Source organism: Apostichopus japonicus, chromosome 16, assembly GCF_037975245.1.
Source record: "Apostichopus japonicus isolate 1M-3 chromosome 16, ASM3797524v1, whole genome shotgun sequence".
NCBI classification, from domain to species: Eukaryota; Metazoa; Echinodermata; class Holothuroidea; order Aspidochirotida; family Stichopodidae; genus Apostichopus; species Apostichopus japonicus.
Window position 1 is genome coordinate 18,710,501 of NC_092576.1, and position 23,592 is coordinate 18,734,092.

Genomic DNA, 23,592 nt, shown 5'->3' on the forward strand with positions numbered 1-23,592 from the left:
ATATATATATATATATATATATATATATATATATATATATATATATATCTATATATATATATATATATATATATATATATATATATATATATATATATACGTGTATATGTATATGTGTATATACTGGGGACTACTTTGGGTAAATCGTCTTTAATATATTCATTATACGTGACTAATATCATTAATATAAAAAAGATAAGAAGAACGCCATGAACTTGTTCTGTTCACCTTACTGTAGTTTTCCCCTTTTTACTTTGTTCCTCTTTCCCATTTTAACTTGCTCAGTGACCATGTTAAAGCTTAACAAAACTACTGAGCCAAACGTACTTTATTGTTACTTGACTTTATTGATGCTTAAGGCAGTTACAATAACGTTTCCTAAAACTGAATCGTCAGTTTGAAAAGTGGAGTTTAACACCAGACTAGACAAATACTTTACCACTATAGTTTCTTTCCAATCGTACTTTCAGATAACGATAACGTACCACTGAGCGGAAGACAATATTCATTATGACTGGTAAGTTTGTTAATAAAAAAGAGATAGTGAATAATTTGTTAACATTATTACATTTGAACTCCTTTATGAATATAATATCGCAATACTTGTTCATAATAGCTGAAGAAACCAAGTGTACTTACATACGTAAGATTCATTATAATTTATGCCACGTAATATTTACATATGGTATATTACACACAATGGCGCACAAGATTACAATGTCGATAACAGATGACTGTGACAACGATCATGTCGATGACGATGACGATGGCTAAAATAAATGTTTTAAAAATGTAAATTGTAATGTACATGGCTTGCCTGCAGACCATGCGTATCAAGCAGTGATGTCACACTTTAATGTACAAAGGGGAATGCTAACATTATTGCTTTTACTTGAATTGTTATGTGTTTGTATGTTGTACCAGGTGTGGCGTAACTTCAGTGTATTTGTATGTACAGTTTAACTAGTATATATGTATTTATGGTTTAACTACAGTGTATTTGTAGGTATGGCTTAACTACTGTGTATTTATATTCGATAATTGTGAAACATATCGAATTCATTAAAGTGCATGACTCTTTACTTTCAACATTCAATATTTTAGTATATATTAGGTACTGCCATAATTAATAAGTGCGTATGATTAAATTTACCCTTAAAACCGTTAGGTCTTCATTACAATATCTTGTGCTAATCATATATAGGCAGGATTAAAGACTCCGTCAATGCAACCGTTCGAAACAGTTTTCATTTATGGTGGCACACCCCAGACGCCCTTGTTATCTGGCAAATTAATTCAGAAATACAATCCTATCGTTATTTCAGTCAAGAAACATAACCTCTCTCCTGCCTTCACAACAGACTGTTTTGTTCCAACAGTTGACGTCAATTATCCACCTTAGGAGTAAATGTATCATTATAATATTAATGTATTCTCGTTGATTAACATAAGTTTATAACCGTTGTAGTGACAGCATGTCAGCCTAGTTCAAAACAATCAACTTGAAAATATTGATGATGACAGTATGTGTGCAAATGTACATTGAGACGTTATTCACGTTGCTTTTGGTTACAAAATGTGCTTGATAATTTTGACCGACAGTTTGTGGAAGTAGCATATGCCGTCAAGGTTCGCGTTTGTCAGAGAAAAACGGTCGCAACTTTTGGGGGAATTTTTTGTGCCAAATTTGGGAGTAACTTTTAAAATTACTGTTGTAACAATCATGACCATAGTAACTTGGCTTTTGCATGTTTTATTAATTGATTTTACACTAAAAAATCATTCTGTAAAATTACCAATGCATAGCCCACTCTTCTCACTTACTCGTAATGTAGGAATGGCTCATTAAATAAATGATGATTATTATAATTAAACTTTCAAAGATATATTAATATTAACGTTTGGCTAAACAGTACAGTGCACTGCATTGACAGTTAACGCAGTACTGTGCGAGATTCACGTTGGCCGTTGCCAAATCACATACACATACATTTTGAAACCTAACAAATTATATACTAAACGGGGTGGGTGTAGTAGGCTAAAGAACAATTGTTTAAAGTATTGGCATCATCATACTACCGAGCCTAGCCTAGAAGTAGCAGGTCAGCGTTAAAAAATACAGATAGTAGTAGTTAGTTGAGTCTCGTCTATCCGACATACTCAGTGATTAACCTCCGCCACGTATCACGATCTTGCTCAAGGTTGATTGCTTCCACGAAATTGTTAATATAAATGTCCTTAAACTGCGACTTTATTTTTCCAAGCAAGGTAGTCACGGGCTTTCCTACTGGTTTAGCAGTATGTCTATCTGTAATTACAGATAGACTATACTTTAATATTGTAAAACGGTGTAATGATTATTGCAAGAATATTCAAGGTAAGTTAGTTTTTGAGTGAATTTTGTGTCGCATTTTTGGTCGTAACAATAACTAACACTGCATTTAGTTTTAAGACGGAACCATTCTTTTAGTCGTCAGTATGCAATCTCCGGTCGTGAAGAAAATACCGATTTAGGCGTAAAACGTTAACCTTGTATGCCGGAAATTATGTAAAGGGATTGAATTAGTTCCTCTTTTAAAATTGAAAAAAAAAAGTATATCTGAATGGTTTCTTTTGGTGGCATAATTATACAAAGTAAACCACTTCCTTATACTTCTGAACGAGACATTCAATGCATGCACCATTAACACGCCTTTTGAATTGATTTTATATATGCAACCTTATTTATATATCGTGCTCATTGTTTGAGAAGTTGGCTTGCGTGACAGTGATGTATATGAAATGTGTACAAAACACGCACACATGTAATTTTTTTTTTTCTGAATTGTATTTGATAAACCCCACACTATATACAGTGAAAGCAAGGCAAATCAAATAGTTGGTTTAAACTGGCACTGTAGGCCTATTGGTTTTAACATATTTGGACTTTGTCACATTAGCTGTGAAAGCATGCAGGTCAACAACAATTCGTGTTGGTTATTTGTATTCCAAGTATCTACCATCAATGTCTTCGTACAATGAGACTTATTGGGTTGTCACAAAGAAGGATGTGTTTTTTGACGTAAAAGCTGGAGGGGTCATGACTTCAGCATGAACTTGTGAGCTGTGATAATCTGTTACTGCTGGTCCTACGTAACTTAGTACTTGGTATGTAAAATTGTATCCAAACTGAATGACATCAGTATAAATGAGAAATGAATTCATTTGATCGAAAGTAATAGTGTTAATGAAACAAGATAGCTCAAAGTATGACTTTTATTCCGATACGTTACAAGTGTAAGATAGCTCATATAGTAGAATGTTAATTTCAACACTTTAAAAGTGTCACTTAGCTCTGTTTCTGCTGGTCTTACGTATTTTGACGTAGTACTAGGTATAGAAAATTGTATAAATTATATAAATTGTATAAATTATAATATAAAATACATCTGCACATACAAAATTTAATACATATAACGATAAAACAAACATACTTCAAAAAACAGTCCAAGCATTGACTAAAATAAAGGGGAATAATGTTTAGATGAAAGGTTATAATACAAAATACATCTACACATACAAAAGTTTATACATAGAACGATATAAGAAACAGACTACAACAAACATTCTAAGTGCTTGGATGGAGTGTATAAAGCAGCATGGTACATAAATGAGCTACTGTAAACTTACGTTTGGTATTTTGTGGGGATTTCTTAGATTTCTGCTCAATTTGTGCAGGAGACTTTTTAGTTCAGTATACAACGGGTGATTCTAATACTGTAATGAATCTTATTTGCCATTCGCGTATACTCAGTTCTTGCAGCAGCATAAACTTTTTTCTAAAAGTATATTGTAATTTAAATTAAACATAGCTGATGTGTATTTAAGAAGCTTCATTCTTCTTTCTTAGCTTTCTTACAATATAAAATGGTACCTGACAGGCACTGCATAGATCACATGTGCCAAGGTAGAATAAATAGTATCGGAAACAGTTTTCTTAGCATTTTGGTTAAAGAGAGACACAACGTAAGCGACACTAGATATAATATACTTTTTTAATACCTTGATACATTGTAAGAAAAGGTCAAACTGTCGTCGCTGTATACTCCCAGTTCTAGGAGTAATAGGTTAACAAACGCACAGAACAATGTTACCACTCAGATTAATATATTCCAGATCAACAGCCTCCTCCATATGATAACAAGTCGGGAATTCCGCCTCAACAAGGATACCCGCCTCAACAAGGTTACCCGCCTCAACAAGGTTACCCGCCTCAACAAGGTTACCCGCCTCAACAAGGTTACCCGCCTCAACAAGGTTACCCGCCTCAACAAGGTTATCCGCCCCAACAGCAGCAGCAACAAGTTACAGTGGTACGTCTAGGACTAGTGTTAATTATGGAGAAAATGTAGGAAGCGCTACAGGCAATGATTATTTTTTTTCTTTTCTTTTTCATTGTATCTTTCAAAGGAATATTCAGAGGCAGATGTTCTAACGTTTGTTATTAGCAATATTGTAACATATTATCACAGCATATTTCCAATCCACATCTCAATATATCGACCATTAATTTTATTATAAAAAAACTTATTATTCTCACAGCTTTATAAATACGCTGACGACCTCAGGTATTGTTTAAATAGAGTTTTTCAGAGTTCTGTACCAATTTTTTCAAGCACTCGTAATTATCAAAGGAAACAACGGAGAGCCAAACGATTCGTACAATCGAAGCCTGAAATGAGATGTCAATGTTATAGTAGAATACAAACTTTAGCGTATTATATACCCATTAGGAGTTACACTTAGGCGTGGCATCAATGGACATGTCGAAGTCAGAAAAGAGAAAGATATGGTTTGGAACCTATAGGCGCCATACCTTTGAACATATAGCCGTGATAGTCTACTTATATTGATGAAATACTTTTAATACTATAAGGGCAATGCATTTGAACAATTATTATGTTAGATACGATGAACATATTGTCGCATTTGTTGTAACTTATAGGCATGCTACTGTTACGATACTCTTAAATATATATATATATATATATATATATATATATATATATATATATATATATATATATATACATTTAGGTTGATGTATTTTCTTCTCTTTTTCTGTCCTCGGCATGTTAGTTTCAAATATGACTCGCTAAGCAAGTCGTTAGTCGACATAATTCTGTTACACTATTAAATGCTGATATTTATGTGGACAATCCTACATAAACTTGACATCTAAATACAGTTTTCCACAATCATGGAACGTTTGGCTCTCCTTTATAAACAGCAGCAACGGTATTGCAACCTATTTAATGTTATATAGTTTGCGTTATTATAGTCCTGAGCTCACTAAGGTTATACATATTTCTCTGTTTAATTGGCATTTTCTTACTCCATACCAGCAGAACACGGGCGAGTGCAGGATTGAACATAGAGCAAAGGTGGCCCTGGTGTAGTTTAAAGCGAGCCTGAATGTGGGGAAGTGTGTATGCGTGAGATCATACCAATAATACTCAAGGTTATTTATGACATCATAACACTGTTACAGACATAATACTGTTATGATATGCTAATGACCGATAGTACCCCTATGTATTTTGTTACATGACAGTTTGCTATGCAAAGTTGCTAATCTTTCTATACTTTCCGTATATAGGTCAACACTGCCGCTGCCGCCACACAGCCTGCTCCTGTTACAATTGTTCGTACAACCCAGGTACAACCTAATGACTACTTGGTATTTGCAATTCTGGTCACCATTTTCTGTTTCTTGCCTACTGGTATCGTGGCTATTGTATTTGCAGCTAAAGTAAGTATTTATGAGGATCATTGTCATTCTAGCATATTCCTGGCTAGTACAGAATGATCAGATTTATAACCCTTTGTTTTGTTTCCTACTTTAAATATCTCCAGTGTTGCACATAAATATGCTACCAGTTTAATAGTACTATAATCCCATTAAATCCCTGTTTATATTTACCAGCCGGCGCACAGTATCATCATTTCAATTTTGGAAAAAAAAATAATCCTGAAAATTGGACCCCTAAATCCAGTCTGATAGGTTTTTTTGGCATTGTGAAAATAGTGCACATAGTCAATGATGTAGCATTTATAAGGGAAGAGTAGGTAAGGCAAGGGGTATGAATAGGGGTAGTGTGCGGAGAAGGTTGGTCCACTCAGGAGCATAACCTACCTTCGTTCTGTAGAGAAAAATAATTTCCCATGTGATTGGGAGAGTCATACACTTTAATTATTATATTGATACATGATTTCTTTTTTTTTTCAAAATGGTGTTTTAATCTTCAACATTCAAATCTATTTGTATATACGACGTTGCGTGCGTGTGTTATATATGTAAGGCATCTATCAGACAGTTTTGAGGAGGGAAGAAGGTACATGTTTGCATGATAATTGTAGCTACAGCCCTGTGTGATATTAATCATATAAAGCAGATCCATTATAGTACGTGTGTGCAGGTATACGCAGGTATATCATATATCAGTGACAGCTATACCCGTCTTCCTTTTCAAGTGATAAAATGTCTCTTTATATCTTTTCATGTTTATTTCATGTCAAGGTGAGAAGCCTTTTCATTAGTGGTGACATACAAGGTGCCGAGCAAGCCTCTGCAAGCGCTAAATTGTGGTCGAAGATCTCCCTTGGTATCGGTATTGTTTGGATCACTGTTTACGTGGTAATTCAAATTATAAGTATCGTCGCCACCGCCGCCACCGTCTCCTCATTCGACTACTATTAATGGAGACGTATGGAAAGAAAAAGGACATCTCATTATTCACTTGTTTTTCTCTGTTTCTTTCTCCTTTAAAAAAAAAAAATTACTACTTAGATGTTACACATTTTTTTTCTGAGGCAAACCGAATGAATCAAGTAAATTTTAAAATAATTTTGTTGATTAAAAATAGTTAGTCTGAATAAGAACCAGTTTATGTTTTGATGATCTTTTCAAATATCGATATTTCTATTATTTGGTGTCAATGATTTCTTTTACCATTATAACTGAGTGTCCTTAGATTATATAGTCATCTGTATTAACTCATTTGATCAACTTTATACACATGGGCCAATGTAAAGCACAATACAATGTACTCTATTTTTGTCTTCCAGAATCCCCTACAAATCTTTACGCAACCATGTAATCCATTCTAACGACTTCCCTATGTACAGTATATCTTAAGTCATTGGTCCATAAACTGCTATCATTTCATATCCACAACTTGAGGACATAAACAGACGCACACCATTCTAATAATTTGTATATGACTGAAGTCATCGAATGCCATTTGTACAGTGATAGGTTCCGAAGTGTGCTGTGGTCGGTCTGGAAACAGTGTTCAAAATGATCTAGTCTACACTCATTATATATTTCAAGTTGAATTAGTATTTTATCTCTCTTATTTACTGTATGATGTAGTTGCCTTTGTATTTCTTTAACTTTTTATTATAACAGCGTTTTCTGTTTCGCATGATTGGATTATTTTTTTGCTCTTTGTTGTTCATATAACGAAAAATCAATATAAAAAGAAACATCGTATTTGTAGGTAGAGGAAAGTAATGAAGTAAGACTTTAACATTATGTTTATACATTATGTTTATAATTCATACTACCTTTACTGATAAGAGACCCTTTATTTACTTACCATTGAAATATATTAATGTTAATATCTGTATGTGTGAGTGTTTATGTAGAACAGACGATACTGAAACCATCGCACAGGAACGTCAATGGAACAACAATAAATAAAATGAATAATGCAGTAAACATTCAATATTCTATTGTAAGGATTAGTTGTTTCCGAACACTTCAGTTAAGTTTACTGGAGTAAACGATCGTAGATAGATAACTTTCGAGAACCCAGCCAGAAAATAGAACATTGTTGAAACTATTTAGAGGATAACAAATGTTGTAGTTAATTTAATCAATGACCAATTTCCAAGATGACTTAATTGAATTTACTAAGTCATGGTATTCCAGAAAGTGAATGCTAATTCCAGAAAGATTCTCAATAAATATCAATGGTAGAAAGTTACCATTAGTAGTAAATATATCGTTAAAAACAAGACTTCACCTTTTACCCAATGTTGATAATCGAATGTTTTTAACTCCCCCCCCCCCCCCTTTACCGTTTTAACCGTACTACAAACGTACTACTGTTTTCATGATAATTGACTGAACAAGAATAAGACAAGAGTTTATTGTTTTATTTGTATTTTATCTGTTTTTGTGTATTACATTGTGATGTATAGTTGCTTTTGTATTTATTAACTTGTTTGTTGTTACAGCGTTTTCTAGGAATTAATTGATGGACGTGATAAACGAGGGAAGCACAAAAACGGGAAAAACTTCTAATTAAAAAAAACACTACTTAAGTTTGTGACATTACTTTATTTGACTAACCTATGATAGCAACAACTATTGAGCAAAGCTAAGTTTCTACATACAATCATCACAGCCTATCATGTCCTTTGATTCCATGACGTTATATGTCCCCGAGGTACTGCATACTATACCCAGGTAATTATCCGTCCGTCTACCGTTCATCCATTCTGTTTTTGATGGCATATTTGCCTTAATCTAGAGATTCTTACCTGAATCCTACGCATATTGTAATTTATTAAATTGCAAACCGATGGTTAGGCAGATTTCCCATTAACTTAATGTGGTGTCAGTCTACCATATGGTCGAAGATAACAGCAATAACGAAAGTATTCCATGGATATCTTATAACCGCGTCACAATTTCAGCTTATAAACAGATGGCTAGGCTAGCTTACACCATTGACGTCTTCTGGTGTTAGGCAACCATGTAATCGAATGTAACAGAAATAATGAAAGTGTTCCATGGATATCCTTATAATGCGTGACAATTTCAGCGAATAAACAGATGGTTAGGCTTAGCTAGATTTCTCATTGACTCAGTGTGGTCTTAGGCTATCATGCTGAAGAAATTGAAAGAATTCTCACAATGATTATTTATTCATTCGTTTATTTCATAGAAGGAAAGGCTGACAAGGAATTTTACGAAATGTTAATGGTTTATGGACGGGATTATAGACGGCCTTTTACTAAACGTTTATTCCAAATGCGATCAAATTGCGCGAATCGCGTAATCTCGCTGCTAATGCGAACCCTGGGCCTGAATAATAGATAGCAGTAGTAACAACTGTTTAAGAGCTACATTTGATATTTATATGGTCTGATCCAATAGACGTGGAGAGCAAACTAATGCAGCTGCGGCAGTGCGATGTTAGTAGTGATGTTACTTATATGAAGTTATTAACAAGTTAATGAAAGAATCAAAAGCAAATAGAAATGACTGACGAAGGTTTTATACCTTATCTAACACCAACGTATGTAAAAAAGAAAACATTGTCAGTAGAAAATATCATTCATTTATTATGGAATCCAATATTAACATTGAAAATCGTGATACACGAGGGTAAACAATTTTTTTCCGGGTACCTGGATAACCGATGGGGAACGGCTCTTGGGTACCCGGTTACCCATTTTGGATCCATGTAAACATATATATATATATATATATATACGTGAAAAAGTTGTAAGACGTTATTTTGGTTGAGGCTTTCATGTTTGATAACACAATAGATTAACCTTAAGATTGATTCGGGAACCGACACCATCATCAATTTAGCATTTAAGGAGCAATCTAGCTATTCAGCATACTTAAGAGCTGAATATCATGAAAGCCAGAATTGATAAAAAGTACCTATGTCATATTTCTTATGACATGTCAAGACTAAAATGATGCCATAAGCTATCATTGAACACATGATATGTGATCTGTAAGTTAAGATATAATGCGAAGTTCATCTACTTCTGTACACCGTTACATTTGTAACGTGTTGGAATCAATGTAGTACTTTGAGCTATCTTGCACTTGTAACGTGTTGGAATTAGTGTCGTACTTTGAGCATTTCATACACTTGTAACGTGTTGGAATTAATGTCGTACTACATGAGCTATCTTACAGTCTTGTAACGTGTTGGAATTAACGACGTTCTTTGAGCTATCTCATACTTGTTACGTATCGGAATTAATGTCATACTTTGAGCTATCTTCTTTCATGAACAATATCACTTTCGATCAAATTAATTAATTTCCTATTTATATTGATGTCATTCAGTTTTTATACAATTTTCCATACCAAGTACCAAGTCAAAATACTTAGGACCAGCAGAAACAGATGATCACATCTCACAAGCACATGCTGAAGTCATGACCCCTCCAGCTTTTACGTCAAAAAACACATCCTTCTTTGTGACTACCCAATAAGTCTCATTGTACGAAGAAATTGATGGTAGATACTGGGAATACAAATAACCAACACGAATTGTTGTTGACCTGCATGCTTGCAAAGCTAATGTGTCAAAATCCAAATATGTTAAAAACCAATAGGCCTACAGTGCCTTGATTTGCCTTGCTTCCACTGTCTACAGTATGGGGTGTATTAAATACACTTCAGAAAATATATGTGCGTGCTTTGTACACCTTTCATATTCAACACTGTCACGCAAGCCAACTTCTCAAACAATAAGAAAGATATGTAAATAAAGTTGCATATATAAAATCAATTCAAAAGGCGTGTTAATGTTGCATTGGATGTCTCGTTCAGAGACATGAAGAAGTATAAGGAAGTGGTTTACTTTGTATAATCATGCCATTAAAAGGAATTCATTCAGATATAACTTGTTTTTCAATTCGAGAGTTTAAAAGAGAAACTTAATTCAACCCTTTGCATACAAGGTTAGCGTTTTACGCCGAAATTGGTTTTCTTCTTCACGACTGGAGATAACATACTGACGATCAAAAATATAGTTCCGTCTTAAAAACTAAATGCAGTGTTACTTATTGTTACGACCAAAAATGCGACATAAAATTCAATCAAAAACTAAGTTACGTTGAATATTCTTCCGATAATCATTCCACCGTTTTTCAATATTAAAGTATAGTCGACCTGTGACTTGTAACGCTATCCTCCTACTCCTAGGCTAGGCTCGGTAGCATGATGATGCCAATACAGTTTTAACTATTTTTCTTTAGCCAACCTCGCCCATCCGTTTTGTATGTATAATTTGTATATGTTACAAAATGTATGTGTATTGGCAACGCCCTACGTGATACACGCACAGTACTCCGTTAATAGTCGATGTAGTACACTGTACTGTTAATCGGATCTCAAAGTTACCTTCCGATTAAAATGGTCCATGGTTGACCCCTGTCCGACCTTCGTGTGCGAAGTTATCAGAGGTCAATTTTTTTTGTTTTTCAATAAGTACAGTTAGGATATCTGACATCTGACGGCGAGGTCAAAAGGTCAACGGTCAAATCTTGAAAAATACGCTCATTTTTGGAGAAACGGGGCAAAACCAAAAAAAAGTTTGTCAATAGTTTGATATATGATAGAGCTCTTTGTGCTATATATAGGAAACCCACTTCCGCTTCAATAGGACACCCAGTTCTCCAGTTATGAGGGGACAAAGGTTGGTTTTGATACCTTTCCAGCAGTAACATTATGTGTACATTGTAGGCCAAACAAATTTTAGGACAGAGTGCATCTCATCAAGAGGAACATTTTTGATAAAAATCATCATGTCATCCAAGTTCATTCAAGGTTGATTATGTGCAAAAAACTGCCAACTTATGCTAATTTTTGAAACACGAAGTCCGACATGGCTTGTATATTTAGGACAAGTTGTGAATTAAGTAGAGGCATATTTTCCAAAATAACCGTGATGTGATCCAAGGTCACCAAAGGTCATTTATGGGTCAAAATGTTTTTTTTTCTTCTAAATAACTTGTAAAACTACCACTGACAGGGTCCGACATGGTTGATATTTGTGGACTAGTTGTGAATGGGATAAAGGATCGTTTCCAAACATAACAGTCATGTGATCCAAGGTCAACAAAGGTCAATTAGGGGTAAAAAAAACTAGTATTTTTGCAATAACTTGAGAACCAAAAGTCCATCAAGGTTGGGAGTTACGCTATGGTAATCCAATAGTTGACCTGCATTTGTGTGACCTTTGACCTCAAGTTGACCTCCAGTGACATGTATTAGCTTCTTTCAAGTTGATTCTTTGAGGTTTCGTGGGCATATTCCAATCTAAATTGTCTATAAGTTGACACCTCTGCAATCTTAATGTGCGAAGCTATTAGAGATCAAGGTTTGGTTTGGTTTTGTAATACTTGGTGTGTTGATTCATAACATTGAGTACAAGAACCCTATTGTTTTTGATGGAGGTGTGTACGGTAGAATGACCTGTGTTATCATGCCATAGTATTATTGTAACAGCTAGTTCTGGTTTTACTAACAAGCAGAAGTCTAGTGCATTGAAGTCATCGAAACCTCAATGCATTTTGTATTCCGTTTTTATCTCGGACATATGCTTCTTCCACAAACTGTTGGTCGAAAGTATCAAGCACATTTTGTAACCAAAAGCTTAACATTTTCTAATAATTACCAGCGTTTTGCAGGTAGCATGAAGAAAAGTCATTGTCATACGTTTTGAGATTTTGGTTGAAAGTGTGTAAAATGGTTTTCATATCATCCCTACACGAAGAGTACTGGGGATGACTTATTGTACTCTGTCGAGCATTGTTTCTAAAATTGGGACTAAAATTGCACCCCCCTCAAAGCATTGAGGTACTGAACTGAAACTTGTTGGGTTGGTCTGCTTTAATGGGGGAGGGAGGGGAGGGGCTGGAAGGGAGGGGGCATAATGTATCACGAATTCCTCCAAACCGTAGAATCGATTGACTTCAAACTTGATGGATAAATGCATGGATATAGGATGCAGTACCTTGGGGACTTGTAACGTCATTGGATCAAAGGACATGATAGGTTGCGATGATTGTATGCAGAAACTAAGCTTTGATCAATAAATGTTGCTATCATTGCAGGTTAGACAAATACTCAATGTTACAAACTTAATTAGCATTTTTTTAATTAGTAGTTTTTTTCTGTTTTGCGCTTTCTTCGTTAATTAAGCCCCTCAATTAATTCACAGAAAACGCTGTAAATGGGAAATAAGTTAACAAATACAACAGCAACTATACGTCACAATGTTAAACATAAAACACGAAAACAGATAAAATACCAATAAAACAATTAACTCGAATTTTAACTCTATCGTCGATTATCATGAAAACAAAAAATACACAGCAAGGTTCAACAGATAAGGAGGGGTGGGTGTTAAAACACATTAGATTCTCAACATTGGATACAAAATGAAATTTTTTTTGTTAACGATATATTTACTCCTAAAGGTAACTTTCTACCTGAAATTTATTGAGAAATTCTCTGGAAATAGTATTCACTCTCTGGAATATCATGACTGAGTGAACATTAATTAAGTCATCTTGGAAACTGGTCATTGATAAAGTGAGTTCCAACATTTGTAATACTGTTAATAGTTTAAACAATGTTCTATTTTCTGGCTGGGTTTTCGAAAGTATATATATATATATATATATATATATATATATATATATATATATATATATATATATATATATATATATATATATATATATATATCAATGGAAATAAAATAAAGGGTCTCCCATCAGTAAAGGTAACATGGATTATAAACAAAATTTTTCTTTAGAAAAATATGTATTTCAAAGAAATATGTTGGACTTAAACTGAGGAGGGTATTGGTTTCCTTGGTCTAACTTGCCTTAATTTTTCTATTTAGCTGATGTTGACATATAAAAAATGTTAAAGTCTTACTTCCACTACTTTTCCCTACCTTCAAGTACAAATGAATTTATATTGATTTTTCGATATATGAACAACAAAGAGCATACAAAAAAAAAAAATCCACTCATACGATAAAGAAACGCTGTAATAATAAAACGTTAGAGAAATACATGCAACTACATCATACAGTAAAAAAGAGAGATAAAATACTAAATAAACTTGAAATATATAATTAGTATAGACCAAGTTATTTTGAACAGTTTCCAGACCGACTACAGTACACTTCGGTACCTAATCACGGTACAAAGGGCATTCGATGACTTCAGTCATATACAACTTATTAGAATGGTGTGCGTCTGTTTATGTTCTCAAGTTGTGAATATGAAATGATAGCGGTTGATGGGGCAATGACTTAAGATATACTGTACATAGGGAAGTCGTTAGAATGAAGTACATGGTTGCGTATATATTTGTAGGGGATTCTGGAAGAAATCGTGTTCAAAAATAAAGTACATTATGTTGTGCCCTGCAGGGCCCATGTTTTGATCAAATTAGTTAAGACCGAGGACTATATAATGTAAAGACACTCAGTTATAATGGTAAAAGAAATCATTGACACCAACTAATAGAAATATCGATATTTGAAAACATCGTCAAAAAGATAACCTTGTTTACATTCAGTCTAACTATTTTCAATCAACAAAATTATTTTAATATTAGCTTTATTCATTCGGTGCTTAGGAGACAAATATGTAACATCAGAGTAGCATAGTTTAACAAAATATGAAAAGAGAAAGAGAGATAAGAAAGAGTGTTTCCGTACGTCTCCATCAATATGAGCCGGTGGAGGAGGTGCCAACGACAATTTGAAGTATCACGTAAATAGTAATCCAAACAATACCGATACCAAGGGAGATCTTCGACCACAATTTAGCCCTTGCAGAGGCTTGCTCGGCACCTTGTATGTCACCACTACTGAAAAGGCTTCTCGCCTTGACAAAAAATAAACATGGAAAGATATAAATAGACATTTTATCACTTGAAAAAGAAGACTGTTAATGCTTTTCTGTCACTGATATGTGATATACCTGCCTATGCCTATACCCACACGTACCGTAATGTAACTTATTTATGTCATTTATATCACACAATTAATATGCCAACATGTACATTCTCCCCTCCCCAAAATTTTCTTACAAATGCCTTACGTATATTACACACCCAAAGTCGTATAAACTTATGATATTAAAATGACGCAGATGATAACATCATTTTGAAAAATGAAAAATAATGTATCAATATAATAATTAAACTTAAAGTCCCTGAAGTTCAATGAAAATGGGACAATTAATTTTTCTCTAGTACGAAGGTAGGCTATGCTCCTGCGTGGAACAATCTTCACCGCCCACTACCCCTATCCATACCCCTCGCCTTACCCACTCTTCCCTTATAAATGCTACATCATTGACTATGTGCACTACTTTCACAATGCAAAAAAAAAAACTAAACTATCAGACTGGATTTTGGGGTCCAATTTTCTTGTCCTTTTTTTTCCAAATTTGAAATGATGATATTATTCGCCGGCTGGTTAATATAAACGGGGATTATATGGGATTATAGTACTATTGAACTGGTAATAAACAGTTATGCACAATTAACAAGAGACTGCTATAAAGTTCTCCAATAGCCCTGCTGGGTCAAATTTGAATTAGCTTCTAAAGGTTTACTCAAGTTTTGATTTTTTTTTTTGGTGGGGGAGGGGAGGGAGTTGGGGGATTGGTTGGGAATGGTGGGAGATGAGAGGGTCTGACCTTTCAATACATTCTCATGTTAAAGATGATAACTACAGTTGTGTCAGTGAAACCTCCAGATGGTGGCAGTAAAATGTTTCAGCATTGGTGACCACTTGTTCTATATAACATATTTATGTGCAACACTGGAGATATTTCATGTAGGAAACCAAACAAAGGGTTATAAATCTGATCATTCTGTACTAGCCAGGAATATGCTAGAATGACAATGATCCTTATAAATACTTACTTTAGTTGCAAATACAATAGCCACGATACCAGTAGGCAAGAAACAGAAAAAGGTGACCAGAATTGCCAATACCAAGTAGTCATTAGGTTGTACCTGGGTTGTACGAACAATTGTGACAGGAGCAGGCTGTGTGGCGGCAGCGACAGTGTTGACCTATATACGGAAAACATAGAACGATTAGCAACTTCGCATAGCAAACTGTCATGTAACAAAACACATCGAGGTACTACCGGCCATTAGTATATCATAACAGTATTATGTCTGTAACAGTGTTATTATGTCATAAATAACCAATCTTGAGTATTATTGGTATGATCTCACGCACACACAATTCCCCACATTCCAGCTCGCTTTAAACTACACCAGGGCCACCTCTGCTCTATGTTCAATCCTGCACTCGCCCGTGTTCTGCTGGTATGGAGTAAGAAAATGCCAATCAAACAGAGAAATAGTTATAACCTTAGTGAGCCCAGGACTATAATAACGTAAACTATAGAACTTTACATAGGTCGCAATCCCGTTGTTTTTGTTAATAAAGGAGAGCCGAACGTTCCATGATTGTGGAAAACTGTATTGAGATGTCAAGTATGTGTAAGCATGTCTACATAAATATCAGCATTTAATAGTATAACAGAAGTATGGCGACTTACGTACCGGTAATTATTAGCGAGTGATATTTGGAACTAACATGCCGAAGACAGAGAAGGAGAAGAAAAGACATCAACCTAATTGTATATACATATATTCAAGAGTATCGTAACAGTAGCGTGCCTATAAGTTACAACAAATGCGCCAATATGTTCAACGTATCTCACATATATGTTCAAATGTATTGCCCTTATAGTATTAAAAGTACTTCATCAATATAAGTAGACTCTCACGGCTATATGTTCAAAGGTATGGCGCCTACAGGTTCCTAACTATTTATTTCTCTTTTCTGTCTTCGACATGTCAATTGATGCCACGCCTAAGTGTAACTCCTTTTGGATATATAATACGCTAAAGTTTGTATTCTACTATAACATTGACATCTCATTTCTGGTTTCGATTGTACGAATCTTTTGGGTCTCCGTTGTTTCCTTTGATAATTACGAGTGCTTGAAAAATTGGTACAGAACTTTGAAAGACTCTAATAAAACAAGTCCTGAGGTCGTCAGCGTATTTATAAAGCTGTGGGAATAATAAGTTTTGTATAATAAAATAAATGGGTCGATATATTGAGATGTGGATTGGAAATATGCTGTGATAATATGTAACAATATTGCTAATAACAAACGTTAAAACATCTGCCTCTGAATATTCCTTTGAAAGATACAATGAAAAAAATGGAAAAAAAAAAATCACTGTTTGTAGCGCTTCCTACAATTTCTCCATAGTTAACACCAGCCCTAGACGTACCACTGTAACTTGTTGCTGCTGCTGTTGGGGCGGATAACCTTGTTGAGGCAGATAACCTTGTTGAGGCGGGTAACCTTGTTGAGGCGGGTAACCTTGTTGAGGAAGGTAACCTTGTTGAGGCGGGTAACCTTGTTGAGGCGGGTAACCTTGTTGAGGCGGGTAACCTTGTTGAGGCGGGTAACCTTGTTGAGGCGGAATTCCCGACTTGTTATCATATGGAGGAGGCTGTTGATCTGAAATAAATTTGAGTGGTAACATTGTTCCGTGCGTTTGTTGACCTATTACTCCTATAACTGGGAGTATACAGCGACGACAGTTTGATCTTTTCTTGCAACGTATCAAGGTATTAAAAAAGTATATTATATCTGTAGTGTGGCTTACGTTGCGTCTCTCTTTAACCAAAATGCTAAGCAAAATGTTTCCGATACTATTTATTCTACCCTGGCACATGTGATCTATGCAGTGCCTGTCAGGTACTATGTTATATTGTAAGAAAGCAAAGAAAGAAGAAAGAAGTTTCTGAAATACACATGTTTAATTTAGATTACAATATACTTTTAGAAAAAGTAAATGCTGCTGCAAGAACTGGGTATACGCGAATGACAAATAAGATTCATTACAGTATTAGAATCACCCATTGTTTACTGAACTAAAAAGTCTCCTGCACAAATTGAGCAGAAATCTAAGAGATCCCCACAAAATACCAAACGTAAGTTTACAGTAACTCATTTATGTACCATGCTGCTTTGTACATTCCATCCAAGCACTTAGAATGTTTGTTGTAGTCTGCTTCTAATATCGTCATATGTGTTAACTTTTGTATGTGTAAACATATTTGATATGATATCCTATCATCTTAAAGAAATATCACTTTTGATATTAGTTATTCTTCTTGTTGAGGTATTTTATGACTCCTCTCTATAAATGTAATACGTATACTGGAGGGAAATAAAAAAGTAAGAACCACATACAATAGTAAAACTTGGAAACACTTGAACAATGGCATAGTTGTTTCCTTCTTTTAATCTGTTTTGATACAATTTTCCATACCAAAGTACTAAGTCGAAATACGTAAGACCAGCAGAAACAGAGATATATGAGACTTGTAACTTGTTGAAATTAACATTCTACTATATGAGCTATCTTACACTTGTAACGTATCGGAATAAATGTCATACTTTGAGCTATCTTGTTTCATGAACACTATTACCTGCGATCAAATGAGTTCATTTCTCATTAATAATGATGTCATTCAGTTTTGATACAATTTTACATACCAAGTACTAAGTTAAAATACGTAGGACCAGCAGTAACAGATTATCACAACTCACAAACACATGCTGAAGTGACCCCACCAGCTTTTACGTCTACAATACACACCCCTCTTTTTGTCTACTCAATTAGTTTCATAGTATGAAGAAATTGATGGTGGATACTTGAAATACAAATAATCAACACGAATTGTTGTTGACCTGCATGCTTTCAAAGCTAATGTGACAAAGTCAACATATGTTAAAAACCAATAGGCCTACAGTGCCAGTTTATACCAACTATTTGATTTGCCTTGCTTTCACTGTATATATTGTGGGGTTTATCAAATACACTTCAGAAAAAAAATTACATGTGTGCGTGCTTTGTACACATTTCATATACATCACTGTCACGCAAGCCAACTTTTCAAACGAGTACGATATGTAAATAAGGTTGCATATATAAAATCAATTCAAAAGGCGTGTTAATGGTGCATGCATTGAATGTCTCGTTCAGAAGTATAAGGAAGTGGTTTACTTTGTATAATTATGCCATCAAAAGAAACCATCTAGGTATAAATTTTTTATCAATTTTAAAAGAGGAACTAATTGAATCCCTTTACATAATATCCGGCATACAAGGTTAACGTTTTAGGCCTAAATCGGTATTTTCTTCACGACCGGAGATTGCATACTGACGACCAAAAGAATGGTTCCGTCTTAAAACTAAATGCAGTGTTAGTTATTGTTACGACCAAAAATGCGACACAAAAAATTCACACAAAAACTAACTTACCTTGAATATTCTTGCAATAATCATTCCACGATTTTTTTATTATTAAAGTGTAGTTGATCTGTAATTTGTAACGCTGTCCTCCTACTCCTAAGCTAGGCTCGATAGCATTGTAAAATCAATTAATAAAGCATGTAAAAGCCAAGTTACTATTGTCATGATTGTAACGAAAGGAATTTTAAAAGTTACTCCCAAATTTGACACGAAAAAGTACCCCAACAAGTTGCGGCCGTTTTTCTCGGGCAAACGCGAACCTTGCCGACATATGCTTCTTCCACAAACTGTTGGTCTAAATTATAAAGCACATTTTGTAACCAAAAGCGGAAGAAGCTGGTAAATGCAACGTCTCAATGTACATTTGCACACATACTGTCATCATTAATATTTTCAAGTTGATTGTTTTGAACTAGGATGACGTGCTGTCACTACAACGGTTGTGAATTTATGCAATATTAATCAACGAAAACGTATTCATATTATAATTAAACATTCACCTCTAAGGTGGATAATTGGCGTTAACTGTTGGAACAAAACAGTCATTTGTGGAGGCAGAAGATATGTTACGTGTCTAGACTTCAAATAATGCTAGAATTGTATCCCTGAACTAATTGGCTAGATAACAAGGGCGTCTGGGGTGTGCCACTATGAAATTAACACTGTTTAAACGATTGCATTGACATAGCCTCAATACGTGCCTGTATATGATTAGCATAAGATATTGCAATATCGACCTAACGGATTTAAGGTTGGATTTAATCTTACGCACTTTATTTATTATGGCAGTACCTATGATGTACTAAAATATTGAATGTCGAAAGTAAAGAGACATGCTCTTTAATGGCCTCGATATGTTTCACAATGATCAAATACAATTACACAGTAGTTAAGCCATACCTACACATACACTGTAGTTAAACCATACATACATATATACTGGTTAAACCATACATAAAAATACACTGTAGTTAAGCCATACCTGGTACAACATGCAAACACATAACAATTCAAGTAAAAGCAATAATGTTAGCACCATCCTTTGTACTTAAAAGTGTGACATCACTGCTTGATATACGTGGTCTGCAGGCTAGCCATGTGCATTACGATTTACGTCTTAAACTATTCAATATATTCATCGCCATCGTCAACGTCATCGTCGTCAGCATCGTAGTCGTCATAACGTCGTAATAGTCATAGTTCATCGGCATTGAAATCTTTAGTGTCACCATCATCGTCATTGTCATAAATATCGTCATGGCACTCGTCTTTGGACCGTCATTACCATTACCATCATAGCCGTCATCGTCCCTGCAATCGTCATCGTCATAGTTGTTTTCCCGTGGTCCCGAAGTCATAGGTCTGAAGGTACAGTTCTCCGTTTAACTAATATCCAGTGGCAAAGCAAAGCAAAGGTTTCGCCTTTGCCATTAACATGTGCGCTATTGTGTGCAATATACCATATGTCAATATTACGTGGCATGAGTTATGAATCGTACGTATGTAAGTACACTTGGTTTCTTCAGCTATTATGAAAAAGCATTGCGATATTATATTCATAAAGTAGTTCAAATATAATAATGTTAACAACTTATTCACTGTCTCTTTTTAATTTACAAACTTACCAGTCATAATGAATAATTTCTTTCCACTTAGTAAAACCTGTCACTTGGTGAGAACTCTTACGTTGTGAATATCTTAGAGAAATGCTATATACAGCCGTGGTACGTTATCGTTATTTCAAAGTACGATTGTTAAGAAACTATATAGTGGTAATGTATTTGTCTAGTCTTGTGATATTATGCACTTTTCAAACTGAATATTCGGTTTTATCAACCGTAAATTTAGCTGCCTTAAGTATCAATAAGGTTGTATGTTTGGCTCAGTAGTTTGTTCAGACTTTGCCGGTTCACTGAGCAGGGTAAAAAGGGAAAAGAAGAAGATATATATATATATATATATATATATACATTCCATACTTTTCATTCCACTGCCAAGTATTTCTGTAGGCGTATTCCACTGTAGGCTTTTGTCACCTGTATGGAACAATACAAGTTCGGTTTTTGGTGACAGACCTTGAGTAAACATTAGAAGCTAATTCAAATTTGACTCAGCAGGTCTATTGGAGAACTTTTTTAGCAGTCTCTTGCTAATTGTGCATAACTCTTTATTACCAGTTCAATAGTACTATAATCCCATATCATCCCCGTATATATTAATCCGCCGGCGAATAGTATAGTGTCATCATTTCAATTTTGGCAAAAAGGTCCTGAAAATTGGACCCCATAACCCAGTCTAATATTGTTTTGCATTGTGAAAGTAGTACACATAGTCAATGATGTAGCATTTATAAGGGAAGAGTAAGTAAGGCGAGGCGTATGGGTAGGGGTAGTGGGCGGGGAAGGTTGGTCCATTTAGGAGCATAGCCTACCTTCGTACTAAAGAGAGAAAAAAAATGTCAATATTTTTAAATACAGTCATGATTTTTCATTTTTCAAATTGGTGTTATCATCTATATCATTTTAACCCCATTTGTTTATACGACTTTGCGTGCGTGTGTTATATATGTAAGGCATTTATAAGAAAGTTTTGGGGAGTGGAGAAGGTACATGTTAGCATTTTAATTCTGGTTACAGCACTGTGTGATATTAATGACATGAAAAAGTTACATTACAGTACGTGTGGGTAAAGGCATACGCAGGTATATCACATATCAGTGACAGAAAGGCTTTAACAGTTTTCTTTTTTCAATCATAAAATGTATATTTATATCTTTCCATGTTCATTTCTTGTCAAGGTGAGAAACCTTTTCATTAGTGGTGACATACAAGGTGCCAGACAAGCCTCTGCAAGTGCTAAGTTGTGGTCGATGATCTCCCTTGGTTGTGGTATTGGTTGGATCGTTGCTGTCTCAATACTTCAAATTGCAGTTTCATAGAGACGTATGGAAAGACAAATAATATTTCATTATTCGCTTTTTTCTCTCTCTTTCTCTTTTAATTTGTTTGGAAACTATACTACTCAGATGTTACATATTTATTTCTTAAGCACACCGAATGAATAAAGTAAACTCAAAATAATTTTGTTGATTAATAATAGTTAGACTGAATGAGAACCAGTTTATGTTTTGATGATCTTTTCAAATATCGATATTTCTATTATTTGGTGTCAATGATTTCTTTCATCATTATAACTGAGTATCCTTAGATTATATAGTCATCGGTCTTAACTCATCAACGCTATACACATGGGCCACTGTAACGTACAATATGATGTACTCTATTTTCGAACACGATGTCTTCCAGAATCCTTTACAAATCTGTACGCAACCTTGTACTTCATTCTAACGAATTCCCCATGTACAGTATATCTTAAGTCGTTGTCCCATAAACTGCTATCATTTCATATTCACAACTTGAGAACATAAACAGAGGCACACCATTCTAATATGTTGTATATGACTGAAGTCATCGAATGACCTTTGCACCATGGCTATGTACCGAAGTGTACTGTGGTCGGTCTGGAAACAGTGCTCAAAATGACTTGGTCTATACTAATTATATATTTCAAGTTTATTTAGTATTGTATCTCCCTTTTTTACTGTATGATGTAATTTGCTTTTGTATTTATCTAACTTAGTTATTATTACAGCGTTTTCTGTATCGTATGAGTGATTTTTTTTTTCTCTTTGTTGTTCATATAACGAAAATCAATATATCATTTGTACTTGAAGGTAGGGAAAAGTAATGGAAGTAAGATGTTAAGTTTTCTCATATCAACATCAGCTAAATTGAAAAACTAAGGCAATTTAAACCAAGGAAACCAACAAATTTACATTCAGTTACATTCAGTTACATTCTAACATATTTATTTGAAATACATATTTTTGTACAGAAAATTGATGTTATAATAATCTATGGTACCTTTACTAATGGGAGTCCCTTTATTTTCTTACCATTGAAATATATTGATGTAATATCTGTCTGTGTCAATGTTTATGTAGAACAGACGATACTGAAACCATCGAACAGGAACGTCAATGGAACAACAACAGTTAAAAGGAATAATGCAATAAACATTCAACATTTCTCTTGTAAGGATTAGTTGTTTCCGAACACTTCAAATAACATTTACGTTATGGATGACACGATGACTTGAGTAAACGATCGTAGATTGATTAACTTTCGAAAACACAGCCAGAAAATAGAACATTGTTAAAACTATTAACGCTAGCAGGATTACAAATGTTTGTAATAAATTTGATCAAAGACCAATTTCCAAGATGACGAAACTAGATTTACTAAAAAATGATATTCCAGAGAGTCAATATTAATTACAGAGAATTTCTAAATAGATTTCTCTCTACAGTTAGAAAGTTACCATTAGGGTTAAAT

General features: G+C 34.5%; 2 protein-coding genes across 3 annotated transcripts; one reads left to right on the forward strand and one right to left on the reverse strand.

Moving 5' to 3' along the window:
- Positions 1 to 309: 309 nt before the first annotated feature.
- Positions 310 to 13,527, forward strand: LOC139982730 (uncharacterized). Of its 2 annotated transcripts, XM_071995808.1 has the most exons (5): positions 310 to 517; positions 4,156 to 4,224; positions 4,279 to 4,352; positions 5,639 to 5,791; positions 6,560 to 13,527. In XM_071995808.1, the coding sequence occupies exons 1-5, from the start codon at positions 511 to 513 to the stop codon at positions 6,737 to 6,739; spliced, it is 483 nt and encodes a 160-aa protein (XP_071851909.1). In that variant the 5' UTR covers positions 310 to 510; the 3' UTR covers positions 6,740 to 13,527. The 2 variants fall into 2 exon arrangements, with proteins under 2 accessions (XP_071851909.1, XP_071851908.1); XM_071995807.1 differs by having other exon boundaries at positions 318 to 517; positions 4,156 to 4,352.
- On the reverse strand, positions 13,135 to 21,066 carry LOC139982728 (uncharacterized). Its single transcript, XM_071995803.1, has 4 exons — positions 20,824 to 21,066; positions 17,162 to 17,394; positions 15,764 to 15,916; positions 13,135 to 14,715 (listed from the first exon to the last, which is right to left on the reverse strand). The coding sequence occupies exons 1-4, from the start codon at positions 20,828 to 20,830 to the stop codon at positions 14,554 to 14,556; spliced, it is 555 nt and encodes a 184-aa protein (XP_071851904.1). The 5' UTR covers positions 20,831 to 21,066; the 3' UTR covers positions 13,135 to 14,553.
- Positions 21,067 to 23,592: the final 2,526 nt, after the last annotated feature.